The sequence below is a fragment of the Erpetoichthys calabaricus genome, chromosome 5 (genome assembly GCF_900747795.2).
Source record: "Erpetoichthys calabaricus chromosome 5, fErpCal1.3, whole genome shotgun sequence".
NCBI lineage: Eukaryota > Metazoa > Chordata > Cladistia > Polypteriformes > Polypteridae > Erpetoichthys > Erpetoichthys calabaricus.
The window spans coordinates 40,507,625-40,526,680 of record NC_041398.2 but is presented as its reverse complement, the minus strand read 5'-3'; the positions used below and the strand labels follow the sequence as shown (position 1 = coordinate 40,526,680).

Below are 19,056 nucleotides of genomic sequence, written 5' to 3'. Positions count from 1 at the left end.
TGATTTGGTTGCTTAGATGCACTATTTTATATTAATTATTACTATCAAGTAGATTTAACCAGTGAATTTCCTTATCATTAATGGCATACTATTTAATAAAAAAGCTAAAACATTATACAGTATCATTTTAATGCATAAAATATTTATGAAATGGATGAAATTCAGTTGTGTACATTTTAATAGAATATTTACAGTGTTGATGCTTTATGATTTTATCTTCTAATGTGCCCTCAAACTGCTTTAAATACACAATTAAATCAAATGTACTGTATTATTATTACTTGCATTTTCTACAAAAGACATTTACTTACAATTTTCTTCTTGAGGATGCAAGCCCAAGAAGCACAAATCATGTTCACATGCTACAGTACAAAAACTGCTTAAAATCAATAACAGAAAAAATGGTTTTCAGCTTAAATTGCATAATTTAACAAAGGATTGTTGCTGAGCCTTTAATAAGGTTTGAACAAAGCCTTTTACACCTTTCACTGCTCCACCTGGTATATTTTCAATCTAGTGCAATTACATTACTGAAAATTTCTGAAACAGTACAGATGCCTGCAGTGTAGCATAGGCAGGGTACCACAGGATAACACAGTATTTCCCACTCTTTCTGCTTGGATGCATCTGTATGAAATAATTATTAACTGGCACACCTGAGAGATCTGATAAAAAACAATCAAAACTAAATAAACAAAAACTAATGGTAACCCAAATTAAAATCAACAATATATTAAACTTTTCATAAGAAAATTTTTACATGAAAATATACATGCAAATATAAAAGAAATCAAAACTTTCTCAAATTAAATCATAAGAAATGAGATAAAGCTCCGGTCATATTTAAACAAGCAAACTTGAAAAATTAATCAAAAATAAAGACAAGTTAATCAGAACAACTTATGGCAAAGGAAATGTGCTGTGGCCTACACCCAGTCTTGCACCTACAGTTCTAACTCTGCTGTGGCACAAGCTTGCCAGATTACATAATGCTAGAAAAATGTAAACCTTACCTTTAAGAATTACATAATTTGCATATTATTAGCTATAACTTCTGTGGAATAGGAAAGAACTAGGGGGCTCCGCTCCCTGCTCGCTTCGCTCGCCAACCCCTGGTGTTGGGTAATTATAAATAGCGTGATGTATGTATGAGATATAGCATAGTGTGAAGGTGTAGATGACGCATATAGGAAGCCAAGAATAAATTGCAAGGCACAGTGTGAAGATTTATCGGAAAATTTCTTTGTACATAACATTAGTAGTAAAGATGGTGTCTTGTTCTTGAATGAGTTTCTCTTGGCATGGATCATTTATAACCTTAACTTTAATGTCAGATGAACGTCGAACTCGTGAGAAGGCCACATAAAGTTGTCCATGTTCAAAAACGGGCTCAGAGAGGTAGATGCCAACCTTGTTCATGGTTTGGCCTTGTGATTTGTTGATGGTCATGGCAAATGCAGGTTTAATGGGGAACTGTCGCCGTTTAAGTGTAAAAGGTAATTTTAGGTCAGAACTTGTAAGGTCAATTGTAGGAATCAGAACAGTATTGTTAGCATGTGATCCTGTAAGAAGTTTTGCTTCAATAACATTGTGTGTCATGGAGTTGACGACTAAACGTGTAGCATTGCATAAACCTTGTTTAGTGTTAAGGTTTGTTAATAGCATGATTATTGCTCCGATTGTAAGGTTAAGATTGTGTTGTGGTAATCCGGCTGGGTGAATAGTGTTCAAATATTGTAAGGGGAAATTAAGATGGTCATTGCTGTCATCAGAGTCAACTTTGTCAGAGCTTAGAAAGTGCCGTGCCTCTACAGGAAGTAATGGAATGACTTGGTTATTTATGTGATCAACAGTAATATTTTTTGGACATAATATAGTCCGTTGTGTTAAAAGGGGTATTTGGTCTAATGAGATTGCTGTTCCAAATATCTCCGTAACTAAGTCGTCGCAGATAAAGGCTTGAGGAATTGTAATAATATCTGGGTGAAGTTCATCTGTATTGGTGAGTGTCCCCTCTCCTAGTTGTAATAACCAATTGTTCATTTCTGGATCTGGACATCGCATGTTTTGTACCAACCGTATCTTTTGAAAGCAATGCCAATTATCCGCATAACATTTTTTCTTCCGCGGTTTTAGAAGCGCATTGTAGGCGCCGACGTTTATTGTTTTTTTTTATGCGGGTTCGTGTTTGTGGTCCCGTTACTCGAGCTGTCTCGTTCTGCACCCGTGATCGTGAATTCATGACTCGTTTGTTCGTTATCGTTAGTAATATGGATAAGTAATAAGGAGGATCGCACTCACTGTTAATATGCGGACTGTTCGTTTCTTCGTATTATTACCATTCAGGTGTCGCGCCTGTATATGTATTGCTGTAGAAGAAAGATGTTCTCCTGAGCACCTTGTACTCTGTGTATTTGGTGACTAAAAACTTTAATTTCAGCAATGCTTGCAAGCCCTGGCTATGAACTGACAAAAATATATTGTGCAAGGGCTCAACAAAATCAGTTTCTATATGATTCAAACTGTTTTCTTGGTTAACTTCCTCACAGTAAATGAGACAGGGTGAAGAAGTCACAAGGTCGCAGGGGGTACGTGACATTTGTCTTTGGCCAATATTGGAGAATGCAAGAAAATGCTTAGTTAGAGATATAAGAAAAAGCTTAGCTTTTATATATTGTTTTAAGGAACTAACCGTTGTTGTTGTTTTGCAGTACTTGTGTAATAAAATCACAAGACAAAGCGCTATAAAAACTTTGGGATACCCTGGCCGGGGGGCAGATGAAGGGCGGTGTCCTAGGACTGCGCTTCTCTGTCATTTTACCTTTGCCTGATGTGTTTGAATAAAAGATTTTTACTAACTTTAAATATATCTCTCTGTCTTCAGTCACGAGAAACGACACCAAAGAAAAAGTGTCCACATTGCAGTCCGGTCTCTTGTTGTTTATGTATGACGTCGTCCACGTATTTTAAGGTGGACTGAACAATAGCTGAGCGCATTGCATGTGGAGAAATAGGTAAGCACTGTCTAAAATCTCCTCCTAATAAAAGTACCTTTCCTCCAAAGGGAATATTATTATTCATCAACGTTTGTAGAAGTTTATCAATGGTGTTGAGTAAGTGACTGGATGCCATTGTACATTCATCTATAATTAATAGTTTTGCAAGACGGATTTCCGGTGCTTGGAGGGTTTCTTCGTATTATTACCCATCAGGTGTCGCACCTGTATATGTATTGTAGTCCGGTCTCTTGTTGTCTATGTATGACGTCGTTTGCCTTTGTGTGCTTGCGTGCAACCAGTTCAAGCGCAGTTGGCTCAGTGATTTACTGGATTTCATCCATGGCATCAGTTGCACCTTGTACACATTGTTCAGTTTTTACAGTTCATTAGCAGTGTGTTAAATGATAATTGTGATGCTCTTTGCATGAAAAAAAATGTGTTCCATTAAAATTTCACTTTTTCTTTGTGAATTGTGACATTTACTTAAAAAGTGCAGCAAAAAGTATTTGGCGCCCAGGGATGCATTAACCCCCAAGTATGTGGCAGTTTAAGGGTTAAAGCCCCAAGATGCCGCCGAAACGTCCTGCACCTTCTAAGGCTTCTGGCAATGAAAACACGCCTGCATGAATTACAGTACATATAGCGGTAACATCTGTATTTTACATTCTAGCACTGCGGAAGACATAGCATTACAGTATACATGTTTACTTTTACATTCTTTATTTTTAGGTAATGTATTAAGCTGAGTTTGAAATTAAATTAAACTGTTTTGGGGGCATATTTAGTGTTTAAACTATAAAAATAGGCATTTTTTTTAACCACATCCAAAATTTGCGGTTTTTCACAATTTTCGGATGTTCTAGGAATGTAACCCCCGCAAATTCTGGGGGTGTACTGTATAAATATAATTATAATGGAGATAACATGTAAATGAAAAAAAAAAATTCTAGAAATAGGTTATATGCAACAGCCCAAATGATGACGCCCCTTGCCCCACTTTTTCATGCTGATTCGTTATTTGATTACATTTACCTTTAGCATGATTAAAGTGTGGTCTTGATTTGAAATGCAAACCAAATGGAGCAGTCTCTAAGCAAAATGCCACACGTCTGCTTTGCTTTTAGTTATGACATACATTCCATGGACATGAATTAAAATGCAATAATACAATACATTTTTGTATTGCATTTTAAACTGATATGAAAACTGAGTGCCACTGTGAAAAGCAACCGATTGTTTGGTTGATATGTTTTAAATTGCTACATGATAAAACTGCCAAAATGAAATGTCCCACTTCCATATGTATTGCCTTTCAATGTAGTTAACATGTTTTATTGCATTTAATTTTGGCATGGATAATCTTCCATACACAAAACCATATTACCGATACCCATTTTTTTTATGTTACTTTTTACTTTTAAGAAGATTTCTGACAAGGAGAAACTTTAAGTCATTCTGATATTTTTTGTTCCCAAAATAGGGAGAACCCCCAAAAGCTTGATGTTCTGCATATCTAGAAATCAAATGAGTAAAAAGTTATATCATACGTGGGGGTTAACTTATATTCACGAGTCAGGAGGTGGCAGACAAAAAACAGCTGAAAAGATTCCAAAATGCTCATAAGTAAGCCTTATGAACATAATAAGTAAGTATTTAAATACCCGTGAATTTACTTAACTTTTGAAAGTGAAGTGAAAGAGAACCATCTTTCGTTCCATAATGTGCATTGGTAAGAAAATACCCATTGTGACAAAAGTCTTACCATTCAGTCCTATAGATGCAGTACAATTCCCACTGTCACACTTCCCTCGTACATATCATGTACAACTCTTATGTACTTCTCTGCCACTCCCGACTTCCTCATACAATATCACAGCTCCTCTCGAGGCACCCTGTCATATGCTTTCTCCAGGTCCACAAAGACGCAATACAACTCCTTCTGGCCTTCTCTATATTTTTCCATCAACATCCTCAAAGCATCTCCACATCATCCAACCTTCTCTCTGTCTCATTCTCTTCATTCATCAACCTCTCAAAGTACTCTTTCCATCTGCTCAACACACTCACCTCGCTTGTGAGTATGTTTCCATCTTTATCCCTTATCACCCTAACCTGTTGCACATCTTTCCTAGCTCGGTCCCTCTGTCTAGCCAATCGGTACAGGTTCTTTTCTCCCTCCTTAGTGTCCAACCTCTCATACAACTCATCATACGCTTTTTCTTTAGCCTTCGCCACCTCTCTCTTCACCTTGCGCCTTATCTCCTTGTAATCTTGTCTACTTTCTGCGTCTCTCCGACTATCCCACTTCTTGCCATCCTCTTCCTCTGTATACTCTCCTGTACTTCCCCATTCCACAACCAGGTTTCCTTTTCTTCCTTCATCTGTCCAGCTGTCACGCCAAGCACCCTTCTTGCTGTCATCCTTACTACATCTGCTGTAGTTGCCAACTGTCTGGTAACTCTTCACTGCCACCAGTGCCTATCTCACCTCCTCCATAAACTCAACCTTGCAGTCCTCCTTTTTCAACTTTCACCATTGGATCCTTGGATCTGCCCTCACTCACTACCTCTTCTTGATCTCTAACGTCATCCTACAGACCACCATCCTATGCTGCTTAACTACACTTTACCCTGCCACCACTTTGCAGTCTTCAATCTCCTTCAGATTGACTCTTCTGCAGAGGATGTAATCCACCTGTGTGCAACTTTTCTGCATAGGATGTAATCCACCTGTGTGTATCTTCCTCCACTCTTATACGTCACCCTATGCTCCTCCCTCTTCTTAAAATACGTATGCACCACAGCCATGTCCATCCTTAAGGCAAAATCCACTATCCTCTGACCTTCTTCATTCCTCTCATTCACACTATACCTACTCATCTCCTCCTCGTCTCCTCTGTTCCCTTCACCAACATGTCCATTGAAACCCGCTCCAATAACCACTTTCTGTCCCTGGCTTTTTTTTTTTTTAATAAAAATACAAACGCAAATCTAAATGTTTTTCATTTGGGTCCAAATACCTATTCTTTAACGTTATCTTTTGTTGTTTTTTTTTTCAATCATTAAAAATTGTTGACAGCGTTGAAGGCGCGATTCTGAAAGATTTCATTATGTCATTTTTCTTTATTTCAAAATCAACTATTTTCCAGGACTGTTAATTATTTAGTCAGCATAAACCGATGCAGTTTCTCATTTTTTTCTTTGTTCATCGCAAAGAAAACTTTAAGAAGTGCTATGAAACTCGTGAACAGTACAATCTCCGCACAACTACCCACATGGACGCACTGGAAATTTTGCAAAAGACTGCTTCTTCCTTTTGGTCTAACAAGAAAAAGACTCTGCAAAAGTGTAGGCGCAGCATTAAGCATTTTTTGCATTGCATTATTATCTTTGGTGGCCATTTTTGGTCAAAAAAAATTAATTATAGTGAATTTTATATCTCTCTATTATATAAAAAATTTTGGGACGAGACAAGACTTTTTCAAAGAGACGAGGCGAGACATTTTCAGAGAGATAATTTCACGCCCCACGTGATGAGACTTTGTGCTAAGATATGAATTAAAAACCTAACAGGTCCAAGCGGGGGCGGAAATAAAAGACAAACAGTAGAATAAGAAAAGACAAAGAGTAGTAGACAAAGTGGAACGTCGTAAAGAGGTTCAAAAGCGTTGGCACAATACACATGCAGAGCAGTTTAGAGATTATGAAAGTACTTAAATTTGAAAGTCAAAAAAACTGATAGTAAAGATTGCATTTGCACTAACAAATGGAAATTATTACTCGGTGAAATAACAGAACAGCGAAAAGAGATTGAATATTTGGACATAGGTGATATGACAGAGATACTACAAGTTTAATTTCAAAGAAACCACAATTCAGTCAGGTTTATATTTATGATCACAGAGAAGCGATGTTACATGGAATCGAAAAAGAGTTAAAAGATCAAACATATTAGAAATTCTACAGCCAATAATGGATACAAATTCATATGTCCAAAAGTATTGCACTTTATACAAAATTTATCTGAAAAACATGGACAAAGTAGTTTTCCTGGATTTCTATATGAATCCAAAAGATCACGTTCGCATATATAATAAACCAACATGTGACAAATTGTCAGTGATAATAGTTTTGAAGGACAGAGATATCAAAGACAGAGTTGATATTCGTGTTTATCCAAAAGCACAGCACTAATTGTTGCGTGCAGCAGATCCGGGAAATGACTAGCACGTGGGGCCTGCACGGGGGTTGGTGAGCGAAGAGAGCATGGGGCAGAGCCCCCTAGTTTAATTTTAAAAAATCCATTAAACATGAAATTGTATGAATGTTTGTTTGGGCCAACAAAAAGTATTAATTATTTTGATACTTTGGTAAAACGGGATTTGACCTGTATTTATACCCAAAATTCCCATTATTCCTACTAACTACCTGTTTTAGTTAAAAATATGATTCAGATGCTCATATTTTATTTTTTTAGGCTAATTTATCAGAGCCTATTGTGTGACCTGTGTCTCAGCCCATATTACAAATTAAAGAAATTCCAAATTTTACATGCCACAATTAGCCTATTTTATAGGTCCATTACTGAAAGTGCTTTGAGATTTCCCCATTAATATTTGGCATGACAATATCTCTGCTAAGGGTGAGAGCAGTAAGAGACAGTGGTGTAGTGGTGTGTACCACTTCTAAAATCACTGTCTGTTAACCTGCTCACTTTTGCAGCTTGAACCCAAATACCCTCTGTTCTCTCTCATTCAATCTGATAAAAAGGCAAGGGACTGCTAGAGTTTGTAAAAGCACTTTATTTAATGTACAAGCAAAACACAACTGCAAAGAATTGGCCGTGTAGTTTCTAACCCTAATTTAATGTTATATGCAGGACTGAATTTGGAGTGGGGTCATATTTTCAGTTATTTCAGTCTCCAGTTTGCATTCATAACATGCCTATAAAGTAAAAAGTACATTTTCTAGTGGTATGGCCAACAGTCTAAATCATTAAATAACCCATAAGGTTACTGGTCTCTATCACTTGTTCACTATGTGACACTGCGTAACTCATTTTAACTTTACAGTGCTCTAACTGAAGAAATAACAAGAACACATGAACAGATGGAAAAAAAAACTCACAGATTTCACAAATTTTTTGCAAATAACATTTTGCAAATTAATATCCCACTTTTACACAAATTCTAATGTCATATTTCATATAATAGCAGAGTGTGGTATAAATCAGGTAAACTAGCATTTTTTAGCACACATTAATGTTAAACAAATGTTAATGACTGGGCAAAACAAGTGACTTTGAATGTGGCCGGATAGTTGGTTCTAATATCTCCCAAACAGCTGTCTTTATGGGCTTTTCACGGTATTTTGCATGAAGAATATTCTTGATTGATATACTAAATTACTGTATATTATGGTATTCCTGAATGTCAGATTTGTTTAATATTTGAAACCCTACAGCTGGGAATATCAAAATGTGCTGTAATTTTTAACAATATCCACTTATTTAATAGATTAAAAAATATACTTTAAAACTTTTAAATGAAAACTACACATGCTTTAATACTCATTAGGACCATTCATTGATTTGGTTATGGGAGGGTCTTTGTTAAAATAAAATTATAATGTGAACATGTCCTACATCTGTATTTGCTCAAAGGATGAGGGAACTTCAGTAATCATGGCGGCATAGTCAGACACTTGAAAGAGTTGCCACAGAAAATGCACAAAAAGCGTCTCACCAAAGACAGTCCTTTCACTCAAATCATGCCAGACAGATGCCTGAAAACTTAACTTGACAGCAAGAGCTTAATTAACTGGTTGCAAATGCAACAAGATCATCATACTGTTAATCAGATCGCACATTCATACTGCTGTCACCTCACAAAAATTAATTAATTTGTTTTTTCCTCCCATGTTTAAAAAGTATTTTACTGTTGTGGATATAAAAAAGTAAACAAGCATTTCCAAGCTGCAGCACACTGAATGGGAAAGACAGAGAAAGCCAGCAAAGATTCCAAGATGCAAGGCATAAGTAGATCAGGAAAAGGCAGCTGCATGCAAACAGAACAAATCTAAGGGAATGTTGTTAGTAAGGAGGCAGTAGCATAAGGAATAATTCACTTAAAGAAGACTGCCTTCAATGTGGGATACTTACGCCCTGGAAATCCTTGTAGGGATAGCAGAATGCGAAAGACATAAAAGAGAAAAGCTGGTGAGAAAACAGGGAACTCTATCTTCAGGGTGACCTGTTGTCTTGGATTTTGCAGTCATGCATCTCTTATATTGTGTTTACAATTTAACTTAATTTTCCTGATCCTCTACTTGCACGTAATTAATTAGTTATGCTCTGTAAATGATAGCTGCATGTTAATATTAATACAGTGACAACTGCATATTCAATTTAATCCAACTTTCTTACATAGAAGGACACATCTCACTGACACGCTCAGAACAATCTACCCATACAAAAAAATAACTAAGATAACAGACAAAAAGTATATTTTATAAAAATGTGATGAAACATAAAAGCAGAATGAAAACAAATAAAGTAATATATTTTAAAAAATCCACATCACTGACCTCTACTCATAGCCAGAAAGAGCCTCTTCTGGACATTCTCCAATGCTAACATGCATTGGCACACACCTTTTGAAGCATTATGCTGGTTGATGATTTCCACTTATAGTACAGTAATAATGTCTCTTGGTTTTGGTCACTGACTGACAAATATATTTGTTCACTTTTAACAACACACACATTGTGGGTTGTTAAAAGAACTCACTACAATCCACACAATTGATAATGTAAATAAACTGAATAATGCTACAGAGTTTTGATGACCGTTGCAAAATGTAATGAAACTGATTTTTTAAAGAGGTTTTGGATTTAAGGTACATAAATTTTAATCTTCACAATCAAACAAAATAATTTTACTTTTCTCTGCTATCCAGACCTTTAAAATTAAAAAGGAATCCAGAAAACATGTTATATTCTGTTAAGTGATTTCTCATAATAAGATGGGCACTTCATATTCAAAAGGCTATAATTGCAATTCAGGACCTAAGATGTAAATGTATGACTTGCCCACATTATAGTGTGAAACAAAAATATGTTTATTAAAAAAAGACCATCAAAAAAGGGCCTCTAATAAAATTTATCTCGCAGTGTTTCTGAAATTAATAATTTCCAATACAAAATTTCAATGGATATAACAACAACATGTCAAAAGAAGGATAACTGACATACTAAGAAAGAGAAAACTGCAAGTTCCTTTGACTGCTGGCCACTGAAAAAGCATGACGAATCAATATGAAATATAACATGTTAAAAACAAATACACTCAAACCATTTTTGATCATATTTTCATACTTATAAAGTAATGATTTTTTATAAACTATATGCTATGTTTTTATACCATTAAAATTTTAAATCACAGATGTATTTTTATATTCATCAGGTACTGTTTATAATGAGATTAAAAAAGAACACAAATGAATTCAATTTTCTCTACATTAAAAAAATATTAGTTTTCATTAAAAGGTTTTAACATACTGTACATTTATTGAGTAAAAAACTCACTAGCCAAGCAGTTTTATTTACAGTTTTGCCAGTTGGGAATAAACTGGCAATGCTGCTATAAATTGATTTATTATTTTTTTCTTTGTTACGGATATCTATGGGAGCAGCAAATTTATGAGAGTGTGTCTGCATTTTTCCAAATTTCACACCATTTTGTTATTTACCTCAAATAACCACTGAACCTCCTAATGTGGTTAGCAGAGTATGTTCACTAAGAAATGAATTCTAAGCTGGTATCTGACATCAGCTCAACTATTTTTTATACTTCTCCTAGGTTTTATAATCTGAAGGGCAGTATGCTTCTAGTCAAGCAAGCACTATTGCTGTAGTGTACTGCTTGAATTTAAATTTTAAAACTGCTATCATTTCAGCTTGACAAACCTTTAAAGTAAATGCCTTTAAAAACTGCCAAATTGATGATTCATAACTTGTGCTCTAATGTACAGCATACTGTAGAAGGTTTTATGGCTTACAATTCCCCCAATACTTTTGAATAGATGTTTTATTTATATGAATTCCGCTTCTTATCATTTAGTTAACATATTTTTTTGGATTTGATATACTTTATTAAACCCAGAGGGTTATGCTATTATGTTATTGACTTTCCACTTAACATTTATTTAAATATGTGATATTGACATTGATGGGAAAACTGATTAGGAAACCTCTTTTCAGAACTGTTATTGCTTGGCATCTTCATCCCATCATATTTTACTGGTTTAGAATTGATATATTTTGAAAAGTTATCAGGTCTTGTGATCATTTTCGTCATGTTTATGATGTATTTTCTGTGTACTGTGAAACGTTTTTGTCCCCGACTGCAGATATGTGTTCAGATATGTGATTAGTTTCCTTAGCTTGCTTTTAAATTTATATAATACACAAACTGTGCTTGATGACAGCTTTTGATAAGTGTTTTGGAACGCCTAAAAAAAAGTTTTCAATGGCAGGATATACTCCACTTTTTTTAATCTCAGAAGATCCTGACTATCCTTCCAGGATTTCCTCACAGAAAAGTTGAATGTAGCATTCCTTTTCTTCTTGTAGGTTCAAATTGTCATGTTGTGCACCACCTATTCTGTCATTTGATCTCTAATAACATATCTGAGACATTTGCTCTGAAACATATATGCATTATCCACTCTGACTCTAACTGAGCATGACATTTTGGTAGATAATATTAAGTTCATTTTAAATAATTAATATACTGATGTGTTATGGTTCCAGCCCTTCACCAAAACAGAAAACATATTGACGTCATTATGATACTCACTTTTCCAGGACTGCTAGTGCAATGTGTGGATTCACCCTGAGGTATCTGCAATTGGGTCGACCAAAATCAGCCAGGTAGGTAGACCAGTCCCACTGAATGAACAGATCTAGGAGCTAGGAAGAAACCAGAAAATATTTTCTAAAAAACTGTAAATTTAAAAGCTAAATTTCCCAATGGGAGAAATAAAATACACTTAAAAACTAATGATAGAGCACTAATTTGGCATGCTATAATAATTTAAGTCAAACCTAAGCTTCATTCTACAAACATTTTAAATTTAATTTGTTGTAATTCCTGAGATTTTCCATTCAGTTTCAGTTTCCATTTAGAAGCATAGGTAAATGTATATTTGTCTTTTTACTAATGCTAGAATTAGTTTATAGATGGTTAAAGTTAATTTTTGCAATTTAAGTAAAAATAAAAACTGGCACATGCACTATGATTAACAAAAAGAAAGAACAACATTGTGAAAATATCTGAATTTTAATCAAGTAAATAAAGACTCACTGGGCTTGTATAGTACAGGTATAAACTGAGGATTGCTGATTTATGAAATATAGTGAAAAGGAAAATCACACTCTCACACACACATATGACATGAAGAAACTTACTGAGTGGAGTGTCCACTAGCAACAAAGTAATAACCAAAGGAAAGCTAAATTCAACACACAAGGTATATTTAAAAAAAATATGGAATAAGTGGTAAATAAAAAAAAACAAACAAACAAAAAAAAAAAACAACTTACCAACATATTATTTAACTACAGTACATGCAAAATACTGACGGAAGCTACATTAACTACATCAAACATAAGGGACTGATAACTGCATTTATCCATGTAAAAGATAAACAAAATATTACTGGGGTGGTAAATCATATTTTTTTCTCCTCTTTAATACTTATTTTACATTTTAGTTTTTTATTGTACAGTTTTTAACTGTGAGGGTTCACTTTACTTGATATTCATTTTTATGCTATACTGCAATGCAGATCAAACTTTCCCAGTTGTATTGAACACTGTCATAAACAGAAACTGTGATCAATGCAATGATCATTGTCTAATAGATAGATAGATAGATAATGCAGACCTTGGCATTGTATGGCCCGCAGGCCAAATGCGTCTCTTGGTTTGGTTCTGTCTAGACCAGGGGTGTCGAACTCCGGGCCTGGAGGGCCGCAGTGGCTGCAGGTTTTCATTCTAACCCTTTTCCTAATCAGTGACCAGTTTTCACTGCTAATTAACTCATTTGCCCTTTGTTTTAATAGCCCTGTTATTAATGATTCAGTGCTCTGACTTGATTCATTTCTTCATTAAATGACAGCCAAACAGAAATGAGATGTGAAACAAGCCAACAGATGACCAGCTAAATTGGGTCTTCAAACTCCAACCAATTTCACTCCAACCAGTTTCTTAATGAGAAGCTGATTCTTGCTGTTAATTAAACTCGTTCTTTAATTCCATGGCTTGTTGCTGCTCTCATTCTGCCACAGCAGACATTTCCAAAATTGTTGATTTTCTGTTTTTTCTAAGAACACCGTCAAAATATTTTGGTGATCTGAGAGATCAGCCTTACTGAGACCTTCACCTTTCTTTATTTTCAGATATTGTGGATAGCTGGTCGTGTGGGCAGCTCGTTTTGTGTCTCATTATTGTTTTGCTGCTAATTAACGGAAAAGAAACAACAAAGGGACTGAGTCAAGTTAATTAAAATGAAGGCAAAAGAAGTTAATTAGCAGCAAAATACTGGTCACTAATGAAGAAGATGGTTAGAATGAAAACCTGCAGCCACTGAGGCCTAGACCATGGAAGATGCAGATGGCAAGTACTTGCCTAGTTATGTCAATCTGCATCACAGCTAGATGTGACCGTGCAGATGCAGATCACAATTGATATGTATGGGAAACAGTGGGAGACCGCATCAGAATGTACGGGATATAAAAGAGGGAAACTGCGGAAGACTGCATCAGAGAAAGGGGTGATACAGAGATTGTTCATTTTATATTGAATAAAGGAAGATGATACCTGTTTTCAACCTGTGTCCCGTCTGCATTTTGTATAAAGACATAAGAAAGATGTGCAGTAAAAATTGAAAAGTTGATGCGAAAAACAGATCATTCAACAAATATCGGACTCCAAAGTATTTTTTCCACAGAGGTTAGCGGTAAAGTAATCTATTTGGTATGCAGAGAACACATCACTGCATTTAAAGAGTAAAACTTGAGCAGTCATGTCAAGACCAAACAGGCCAAAAACTACAGAAATGTATCTGAAGAGGATAATGCATAACTGCAGAGGAATTTTTAAACTGCAAAAACAGCGAAGTCTTTTTACAAAGCTTCATATAGCAAAGGAAGGAACAGTAAAAGCCAGCTATATATTAGCTCACAAAATCGGCAAAAGAAGCAAACCATTTTCTGATGGAGAATTTGTTAGAGTGCTTATTGGAGTCAGTGGCAATCCTCTGCCCAGAGAAGAAAGAGGCTTCTGAACATCTGTCCCACTCATGGCGAATGGTTACAAGATAGATTCAGAAAACTGCAGGTAAGCTGGTACTACAGCTGAAAGGTAAGGTGGAAAATGTTGACTTCTTCCCCTTGGTTTGGGATGAGAGTTGTGATGTTTGTGACACAATGCAGCTGCTGATTTTTGTGAAAGTAATAATGAAAGACTTTGAAATGACAGAGCAACTGGCTTCTATGCAGTCAGTGAAAGGGACAACAAACCAATAAGGAATTATTTACTGAAATCAGTATGTGCATGCAAAAGTTAGGACTGCAGTGGAAAAAGTTAGTTGGTGTGACAAATAATAGTTCTAATTTGACAGGTAAAAAATGTTGGACTTTTAAAAAGAATGCAAGAAAAAGTGGCTGAGATTAACCCTGCTCAAAAACTCCTATTTTTACACTGTATTATTCACCAAGAATTGCTATGTAAATCAGAGCTGAAAATTAATCATGTTGTTGATGTTGTAATAAATACCATAAATTTCATCTGGGCTAGGTCGTTAAATCACAGACAGTTGGATGAGCATGAGACTGATCACACTGATCTTGGCTACCACACAGCTGTCAGGTGGCCAAACTTTGGCAAAGTGCTCAAACAGATTTGGGATCTGAAATCAGAGATTCAAGAGTTTTATCAAATGAGAGGAATACTCATCCCTGAACTAAGCAGCACTGAGTGGCTATCAGATTTAGCACTTGCTGTTGATGCAACTGCACTTAGTAATGAACTGAATACAAAATTGTAAGGCAAAGGTATTTTTAAAAAACAGTCATGGCCGAAATTTAAGTCTCACTCATCTCTCAATAATGCACTTGCTTAGTTGGAGTTTTATTTGTAATTCCCTCATAACTTACACTGAATAGTTACAGTATAGTATACAGTCATGGCCGAAATTATTGCCACCCCTGGAATTTTCACAGAAAATGCACCATTTCTCCCAGAAAATTGTTGCAATTACAAATGTTTTGGTATACACATGTTTATTTCCTTTATGTGCATTGGAACAACACAAAAAACTGAGAAAAAAAGCCAAATCTGACATCATTTCACATAAAACTCAAAAACCGGGCTGGACAAAATTATTGGCACCCTCAACTTAATATTTGGTTGCATGCCCTTTGGATAAAATAACTGAAATCAAGCGCTTACTATAACCATCAACAAGCTTGTTACACCTCTCAACTGGAATTTCCGACCACTCTTCTTTTGCAAACTGCTCAAGGTCTCTCAGATTTGAAGGGTGCCTTCTCCCAACAGCAACTTTGAGATCTCTCCATAAGTGTTCAATCGGATTTAGATCCGGACTCATTGCTGGCCCACTTCAGAGCTCTCCAGCGCTTTGTCTTCAACCATTTCTGGGTGCTTTTAGAGGTATGTTTGGGGTCATTGTCCTGCTGGAACACCCATGACCTCTGACGCAGACCCAGCTTTCTGACACTGGGGCCTACATTGCGCCCCAATATATTTTGGTAGTCTTCAGATTTCATGATGCCTTGCACAGAGTCAAGGCATCCAGTGCCAGAGGCAGCTAAACATCCCCAAAACATCTTAGAACCTCCACCATGTTTGACTGTAGGTACTGTGTTCTTTTCTTCGTAGGCCTCATTCCGTTTTCTGTAAACAGTAGAATGATGAGCTTTACCAAAAAGCTCTACCTTGGTCTCATCTGTCCACAAGACGTTCACCCAGAAGGATTTTGGCTTCCTCAAGTACATTTTGGCAAATTCCAGTCTGGCTTTTTTATGTTTCTGTGTCAGCAGTGGGGTCATCCTTGCTCTCCTGCCATAGCGTTTCATTTCGTTCAGATGTCCACGGATAGTTCCAGCCGACACTGTTGTACCCAGAGTCTGCAGAACAGCCTGAATAGGTTTTGAAGTTGATTGGGGCTGTTTATCCACCATTCGGACTATCCTTCGTTGCAGTCTTTGATCAATTTTTCTCTTCAGTCCACGTCCAGGGAGATTAGCTACAGTACTATGTGTTGTGAACTTCTTGATTATGTTGCATACAGTGGACAAAGGAACATGAAGATCTCTGGAGATGGACTGGTAGCCTTGAGATTGATGATATTTTTCCACTATTTTTGTTCTCAAGTCCTCAGACAATTCTCTGCTCTTCTTTTTGTTCTCCATGCTTAGTGTGGCACACTCAGACACACAACAGAAAGGTTGAGTTAACTTTTCTCCATTTTAACTGGCTTCAGGTGTAATTGCTATATTGCCAGCCCCTGTTTCTTGCGACAGGTGAGTTCAAACGAGCATCATATGCTTGAAATAAAACGATTTACCCACAATTTTGAAAAGGTGCCAATAATTTTGCCCGGCCCATTTTTGGAGTTCTGTGTGACATGATGTCAGATTTGGCTTTTTTTCTCAGTTTTTTCGTGTTGTTCCAATGCACATAAAGGAAATAAACATGTGTATACCAAAACATTTGTAGTTGCAACAATTTTCTGGGAGAAATGGTGCATTTTCTGGGAAAATTCCAGGGGTGCTGACAATTTCGGCCATGACCGTATGATATGCACAGTCTAGTCAAGGCCTTCATGAAGGAGCTGCCACTTCTCTCTCAACAAGCAGAGAGAACACACTGACACACCTTCCCACACTGAGAGGAAGGAATCTATCTGCTGATATGCAGACATGTTCCAGGCAGTGCATGGCGAGTTTTCCAAGCGATTTGAAGACTTCAAAGCCATCTCCTCACCTTCTCCATGTGATGTGGACAGTGCCCCCAGTGAAGTACAACTTGAACTTACTGACTTGCAGTCTGATGCATTGCTGGCAGAACAGTTCAAGTCAGTGCAGTTACTGACATTCTACAATTCTCTGAAAAAGGAGAATTTCCCACACTTGAGACACTACCTCAGATCAACATACATATTCATACATACATTCTCATTAATGAAATTCAACAAATCCAGGTACAGATCTTCTCTCAGTGATGACCATCTGTCTGCTGTACTACACATAGCAACATCAGGATTTACACCTGACATTAATACACTAGTTGAAGCTCATCAAAGACTTAATTCATCCCACTAAGTTGTCAAAGGTACAGAAACAGTAAAATACTTTATCAGGATTAAGGCAGTAAAATGCATTTATTTATTTATTTATTTTTTGTTTTACATAATCAGAAATTGTAGATTGTGTTAGAAAGCATGCTATAATGGGTGTATGTTCCATGGTTCAATAAATTAAACAAAATATGTGAATATGTGATCTATATTAATTTTATTATGGTGAAAAAAAGAAATATAACATGTTTACTGTAACAGCTGAAGCCAGTTTTCTCATGTGCCCCCCCCCCCCCCAATAAAGAATAGTTGCCCACCCCAGTCTAATGCAATTCGAGCAACGTACACAACTTAACAATACACTGGGCCGATAATGCTTTGATTACACTCTTGACATTTGCAAGACAGCATGGGTTGAAACTAAAACAACTTCATTGAGCTATTACCATTGTCACCAGATCCAAACAAGTTATGAAATTTCACAGTTGTGTATGTGACTCTTTAGAAAAAGAAAAACAAATTTAGCCTCATTCCTGATGTGAAAGGTAAAGTGGCACAAATCTCATCATCGCTGAGCAAAAAGGACTTTGGGTTTAAATCGTTTGGTTGAAATTGACTGCCCAATAGCCAAAGAAATCCTCAAGAACATCTAAGAGTAGACATACACTTTTTAATTTTAGCCCAAGTGGTCTTTCAAATTGGCCCTGTAATTTTGAGAAAGTTGTCAGTAATAGCTCTACTAAAAAGGCATCCAAGGTGATTATGGGCTTTCATTAGTGGTTTTTTTTTTTGAGTTTGTCCAGGGTGAGAGGTTACATGAGCTGGTTCTGCATTTCAGTTCCCAGTGGTCAATCAGAAAATTACTCCATGATCATGCTTTTGTAAACATGACCGCAAAGCATTTGTGGACAAATGGAAAGAACAACAACTTGAATTGTGGCAAGAGAGCCATCTATGGTATCATAATTGTTTCAAGAAACATCACGATCAGGTCAGAAGCTAAAAATTCCTGTAACAAGTAACAAAGTCCACTAAGCTAATCAAGCAAATTACCACTTCCATTCAGACACATTGGGAACCCTGGGATTCAACAATAAGGAAGAATGAATCTAGGTACTTTTACTGCACAGTGTTTGTGGCTGTGATTTTGTCATACTTTGACTATTATGAAGGACTATGGACTCCCATAGATTTATTTTTGTTTTTCTTTACACAGTATTGAATTGTGGCTGACTTGTTTATATTATGCACTGAAATTCCTGTTTTTCTCATTTGATGTAATTTCTATATTTATGTATATAGAGTACATTATACAGTAAAGCTTGTAACTTATCATTAACATATTAAAGCTGTAAATACAGTATATCCAAGAACACTTGGCCTGTACTTAACAAAGAGCACTATGCAAAAATTGAATTGAAAACTGCCAAGTTCTTGCATATCACTTGCAGCCACTTTGTAACGTCCATAAACACAAAAGTAGAAATAAAATTAAATTACCCACTTCATAGAAAGGATACATTATGACAAAATCTTAGCATAGTCCCATAACTAAAATAAAAGGACAGAAATGAATGAAATAACTGGAGTTCTAAATAGAATAATCTATGAGACTAATAAACACTTTCCAGCTTAAGTGTGAATTAAAATCTGACTTTGAGAAGGCTAGACGATA

At 36.1% G+C, this 19,056-nt stretch overlaps 1 protein-coding gene across 2 annotated transcripts in view; it reads right to left on the bottom strand.

Annotated features, from left to right (window-relative positions):
- Positions 1-19,056, bottom strand: part of exoc6b (exocyst complex component 6B) — a 625,017-nt gene that overhangs the window by 24,966 nt on the left and 580,995 nt on the right. For both annotated transcript variants that reach the window (XR_007935144.1, XM_028801461.2), the window contains one exon: positions 11,856-11,968. Coding sequence is in view for 1 of the 2 variants with exons in the window: in XM_028801461.2 (XP_028657294.2) it covers positions 11,856-11,968 (113 nt within the window). In the remaining variant the exon portion in view is untranslated. The remainder of the gene's footprint in view (positions 1-11,855; positions 11,969-19,056) is intronic.